Below are 6,093 nucleotides of genomic sequence, written 5' to 3' on the forward strand. Positions count from 1 at the left end.
CGTGCAAAATTACATGCAAATTGTGTGGAGAGTTGTTGGAAGGAATTGTACATATAGAAATTCTACTTGTCCTAGTAAATTTTGGGATAAAAATCAAAATTTTAAAAGTAAAAATCTATTTTAAATATCAAATTTATTGAAAACTTGGATTATTTTGGTGATTATTTTCACCACCAAAAATACATATGTACTAAAACAATCAAAATGAAAAAAAAAAAAATCTGTTTCCAATGTCTCAATGTCTTGACTCTTGAATAGACCGAAAATATTGGGAATAAAACTACAAAAGTAATGAATATTTTATAACATATTAATCTTATAATGTCCTGTATTGTTGTCTGTCTAACTCTTCAGAATATCACATTGCCAAAAAAAATATAGGTGAATACAGAAACATGCTAGTGCAGCCGAATGCATTTTGTTAAGACAGTAGTCATGTGATGTTAACTTAACTACTGTTATCATGTGTTTGTTTTTGTAGCACTGCTTGCCCCCCTTGTTTTTTGGAAGTATTTAATGTTCTAACATTGGTGTGGGGAAACCAAAGTAATGTTACTCACTTTGTTGAAGGACGGCAATAAAATGTTTCCTACCAGTCAAACATTCAAAAAAGTGTTTGTCAAATTGGCGAAATGATTAATGAGACAAAGATTCTGTTTGTAAATGTTTTTTTCAAAGTCCAAGTATATTGTTTCAATACTTAAATTCCTTATTTTTTCCTTGTAAATTTTGTTAGACGTTTTGTTGATACTTACTTTTGCATATTCAAATAATGTTACTCAATCGTTTTAAAGCTAACTCCTCTATGATTGTGTGCATTAGCCATGGTTAATTTATAGTTCAATATACATGGAATGTGTTTCACTATAATGCTCTTTTGTTGAGTACTAAAATTTGCATCAATGTTTTATTTGTTCCTTGTGCAGGGTCTCAAGAAATGCAGGGAAGTTCAACGAACAATATTAACATATGTTCCAATCATGAAGAATGTGAAGGAAGATCATCACAGATCAAGTTAACTAAAGGTTTCTCAGCAAAGGAATCAGTGAAGGGGCACATGGTAAGTTACTTTCTTTCACATTATAATCTCAAAATATACATTCAATTAAGGTGGATTTCAGAGAGTTTGATGTCCCCAGTAGTTTATGCAGCAAGAAATGAGAAATGTTTTTTGAACTTTTATCTCTTCATACACTGTGTTGAGGCTCATTTCATCATCTTTTTGTGTATAAACGGCACAATTCGTAAGAAACAGACAGCTATTGCTCTATTGGTGACATGCTGAATGCATTTGGCAGGTTAATGTTGTGAAAGGTTTGAAGTTATATGAAGATGTTTTCACTGATTCAGAACTTTGCAAGCTGACAGATTTTGTGAATGAGATCCATGCTGCCGGCCAGAATGGAGAACTCTCAGGTAAGACACCATTAACCTTTTTGTGTGTCTTGTTCTCATGTTCTGTTTCTTTATTTCATGCTGATTTCTATGTTGTCACTTTTTCTTTGGTGGTCAAGTATTAATCAAAACTCAAAAGTTTGTACTTCAATTCTTTACTTCCTTCAGTTTATTGTTGCGGTTATATAATAATGTAAGATGTTTTGTTGTATGCATTTTTTCAGAGTGTTAACCTGTTGTTCTTGACTAAATGTAGGTGAAACCTTCATTCTATTCAACAAACAAGTGAAAGGAAACAAGAGAGAGCTGATTCAGCTGGGTGTTCCATTATTTGGACAGATAAAGGAGGACACAAAAAGTAAGAAAGGAAATTTTGTAAAAAAAGATATAATAGGTTTTCTTTACATTAACAAAAATGTTATTTGGCTTCTATAGTGATGCTGTGTAACCCTGTTTTTCTTTTTCTGCATTTTTGTTATCAGGCAATATAGAGCCAATTCCAGCACTTCTTGAACATGTCATAGATCACCTTATACAATGGAAGTTAATTCCAGAGTATAAAAGGCCAAATGGGTGTATCATCAACTTTTTTGAAGAGGTAAATGTTACCTCCTTTCCTTTCCCTCTTACTCCTCCTTTGAATAATAGGTACTACAATCATTTTAAAGCCATAATTGCTCTAGGAAAAAAATACAGAGATACTGAGAAACACACAATAAGACAACACATAAAATATCTCTATCCTAGAGCAAAGTTTGTAAAGACAGAAACACAAATTATTTGCATTAACGAATAATGGCATAGCCTTTTGCCAATGTGTATATGATTTTCCTTTTTTTTAGGAGGAGTTTTCTCAGCCATTCCTGAAACCACCACATCTGGATCAACCTGTCTCCACTCTTGTTCTCTCTGAATCAACTATGGCTTTTGGGCGAATCCTTATGAGTGAAAATGATGGAAACTACAAGGGTCCACTCATGCTCTCATTGAAGATGGGGTACATATTAAAGAACTTAATACTCTTTGCAGTCCTAAAATCTTCCATTTATTAATTAAGATTCTAGTCACAATGCTGGATACAAAGGAAGAAGTACCTTCAACATTTATATGACAGCATGTAACTGTAAGTGAATAATGGGAAGTGCAAGCTTCGTAATCATAGAGGATGCATGCTACTATATGTTGATAGACTTGTTATTGAATTAGACTGCTTCTCCTTCTTCTTCTTCTTCTTTCCAGTTTCTTGAATGACAGTAGTACACAAGATTATCAGTAGATAATAACTTACATTAGCAGAGTAGCATCTTGTTCTAAGCATCAAGGTCTACAATGGTAAATGGCTGAAAGCTTCTGATTGTTAAGGAGTGTGGTATATGGATTCATGCCTTATGGTTCGTTGAGCTTTTGGTCCTGGTGCCATTCATTTTAGGGCCTGTACACTGTTCTTTGTGCTGCTATGATTATCATTATTTTTAGAAAGTTAGAATCATAACTAGAAATGCAATTTCTTCCCATTTTTTCTTCTGCAACCTACTGTGTCTTGTGCAGTGAAATACTGAAGTTTGAAATGATCATATGAAGTACTATTTATGTTTTAAACTTATACTAGTATGGTTCAAGACAATTAACAATATGTGATTAGATGACTAAACAACTTAACATTGCAGGTCACTTCTGGTGATGAGAGGGAACAGTGCTGACATGGCAAGGCATGTGATGTGTCCATCTCCTAACAGAAGGGTCAGCATCACCTTCTTTAGAGTGAGGCCAGACTCAAACCAATCCCAATCACCAACCACACCAACAATGGCTGCAGGTGCAATGACCCTTTGGCAACCAAGCATTGCTAGCCCATATGGTGCTGCTATAACTGGTTATGATGGTATGGACATGATGATGCCAAAATGGGGTATGATCCGTGCCCCGATGGTGATGCTAGCCGCTGCCCCTGTGCCCCCTATGGTATTGAACCCTCGCAAGCTTGCCGGTGGTGGTACCGGTGTTTTCTTGCCATGGAATGTGCCATCAAGAAAACCTCCAAAGCATCTTCCGCCGAGGGCACAAAAAGGAAGGCTTCTAGCTTTAAGTGCCCCACCAGTTGAACCACACATTGGTGAGTCCACTTCAGAGCCAAGCATAAGTGTTGAAGGATAGGATGAGACAAGCCAAGTTTTTTGAAGCAGCCTTCAGCTTCAAAGTCCAGAGTAATGTGCATTCAAGAAAAAGGGCGTTGCTAATGCCTTAGCTCTTTGCTCTCTCTACACTTTGGAGCATTTTCTTTTGTTGTACAAACTAGACATGCCTCAAGTGCAGCTAGAGAAGTTTGGTTAATTTTTCATTTTTTCCCCTTCACCCCTTTTAGCCCTTTTATTTCCACTAGAGTAGCGAGTAGTGGTGTCCAACACCTCTACTTTCTTTTTTTCTTTTTTCTTTTACTTCTTTTTGAGCTTCAGTAGAATAGTCAAGCTTTCATATTTGAAGAGTGTGAATTATCTCGAGGGTAGAATTTTGTAAGAAATTATAAATTTAAGTTAATCAAGCTTTCATGATCCTCTCTACTTTCTTACTGTTGTTATATGTGCAGTATTGTATTAGGGTTAGTCTTCATCGTGTATTGCTTTAAAGACTGGATCCATCTATGATTCTCAGCTCTTGTAATTACATGTCGAAATATTTTATTCAGGAAACGTTTTCAACATTACTAATACTCCCAGTGAATTTCTTACTTTGAATCATTATGTCCAGTTCCTGAGTTTGTTAGAATTTATTATATACATGAATAACACGCTTTGTTCAATAGCATACAAATATAGAATACATAAAAAAGAGAATATAAGGAAACTTACATATACATATTTGATATTTCTCTTGAGAAACGAACAGAAAGAATCAAATATTTCAGGCCTTAGCACTAGCAGCAGGCTCCTCATCTTCTTCAATGTCCCAACTCAATTCCTCCTCTTCTTCTGCAGCACTAAGTCGCTTCCGCAAATCGATCTTACTAATGCTTGTACTACCACTCTGAGTTATTTTCTTTTCATCAATGCTACTAAGATCCTCAATCTCATCCCAACCAAGTTCCTCTTCCTCTTCTTCCTCCTGATGAAACAAGTGCTTACTTCCATCATTCTTATCTGTAGATTTCACATCATCAACCTTCTTCCTTTCCATTACCATTTTCTCATCAATCTTATTACTTCCAGCATTGTCCACTTCAAACTTTGGCACACCATCAACATTTCCTTCCTCAATAGTTTCCTTCACTCCACCATCGCCGCTACCCACCTTCCAAACACCTCCGGATCCGGATCCCTCAACAAACTCATCTACCCTTTTGCCAAGTTCCTTACTTTCCAACAAATTCTCTCTTTTCTCTGTCTTCAATCCTTCCTCACCTGAACTCTTTACCTCTTCCATATTCAATCTCGTTCTTCCTCTTTCATCTACACTTTCACCACCACCAACACTACCCTCTTGTTTAGCTTCAACCCCATCAGTATTATTACCATTACCATTACCATTATCATCATCATCATCATCAACTTCCCAACTCAAATCCTCTTCTTCTTTGTTCATCCCCTTCACAATTCTAGCCCTAACATCATCCTCATCTTTCTTCAATCTAGAAACTTTATAATAATACCTTAACCAAAACACATCATGATCAACAATTTTGGGAACAACACTCTTATAAACACCTTCCATTGCCTCATTCTCCTTCAAAAGCCTCTCCATTTCTTCATTCTTCGCATCAATGGAAAACCCTAATTTCCACTCGTTGAACTCTTGCAAATCCTCAGGTTCATCACAGTAAGTTCCAGCATCACCCTGAATATCACGAACCGCAGCATCAAGTCTACTGAAGAAGCGTCCACTTCTCTTCTGATCCGAATAATCGGATTGGTTATCAACGGCTCGGATCGCGTCCTTGCTTTTGGATATGATCTGAGACGTTCCTTTCGCCACGGTGGTTCCGAGCTCGTCGATGACGTGGCCAACGGAACCGTGAGCTACCTCGATCTCCTTCTTCAGTCCGGTTCCGAATTCGTGCAGGTCGCGGCGGTAGGTTTCGATTATCGATTCAGATTTAGAACTTAGGGTTTTGATCAGGTCGCCGAATTTCCACGCGCCGGTGGTGGTGGCGGAGGAGGAAGGGGAGGGTTGTGGTGGCGAGGGATTAGGATTGGGATCAGGATCGTCGGAGAATACCGATTTGAAGAAATTCATTGGAGGAATCTGTGGAAGAAAAGTGAGAAATTGGAGTCCGAAGTAACAAACAAGTCAGCTAGAAGAACTTCCAGCTAAGTGTTTCAGTAGTCAACAAAACCTTATTTATAGTCAAACTGAAATGTCAATTTCTTTTTTATTATTATTATTATTTGTGAAGGGTTAATGTATTAGAAAATTATTAAAATTGCATAACTCAAAACAATAATTTCATTATTTTGATGAAACAATTCTTTTTTTAGTAATTGTTATTTGTTACAAATTAAAAAATCATCAAAATGAAATTCAAATTATAAATGTTAGTTAATAGTTGAATAGTGAATACCATATTGTTGAAATCCTAAAAGACACAAAATTATTGGGCAAATTTAAACTTTAAAACATAATTATTTACACTTTGAATTTAATTAATCTACTGACAATTTAAAATATTTTATATAATCATCAAGTTATATTTATTTTTTAAAAAAT

The 6,093-nt window shown here is 36.0% G+C and overlaps 2 protein-coding genes across 2 annotated transcripts in view; one reads left to right on the forward strand and one right to left on the reverse strand.

Moving 5' to 3' along the window:
* Nucleotides 1-3,891, forward strand: part of LOC107627920 — a gene marked incomplete at its 5' end in the record, with an annotated part of 6,349 nt that extends 2,458 nt beyond the window's left edge. The window contains 6 exon segments of the mRNA XM_016330729.2: nucleotides 927-1,060; nucleotides 1,299-1,416; nucleotides 1,652-1,753; nucleotides 1,878-1,993; nucleotides 2,238-2,392; nucleotides 3,063-3,891. Coding sequence (XP_016186215.2) covers nucleotides 927-1,060; nucleotides 1,299-1,416; nucleotides 1,652-1,753; nucleotides 1,878-1,993; nucleotides 2,238-2,392; nucleotides 3,063-3,549 — 1,112 coding nt within the window.
* LOC107626089 (ABC transporter F family member 4) lies at nucleotides 4,098-5,712 on the reverse strand. Its single transcript, XM_016328868.2, has one exon. The coding sequence runs from the start codon at nucleotides 5,620-5,622 to the stop codon at nucleotides 4,294-4,296; it is 1,329 nt and encodes a 442-aa protein (XP_016184354.1). The 5' UTR covers nucleotides 5,623-5,712; the 3' UTR covers nucleotides 4,098-4,293.

This window comes from Arachis ipaensis, chromosome B02, assembly GCF_000816755.2.
Source record: "Arachis ipaensis cultivar K30076 chromosome B02, Araip1.1, whole genome shotgun sequence".
In the NCBI taxonomy this organism is placed as follows: domain Eukaryota; kingdom Viridiplantae; phylum Streptophyta; class Magnoliopsida; order Fabales; family Fabaceae; genus Arachis; species Arachis ipaensis.

Coding starts and splice junctions, on each gene's coding strand:
- LOC107626089 (XM_016328868.2), bottom strand. CDS start 5,622: ATGAATTTCTTCAAATCGGTATTCTCCGACGATCCTGATCCCAATCCT.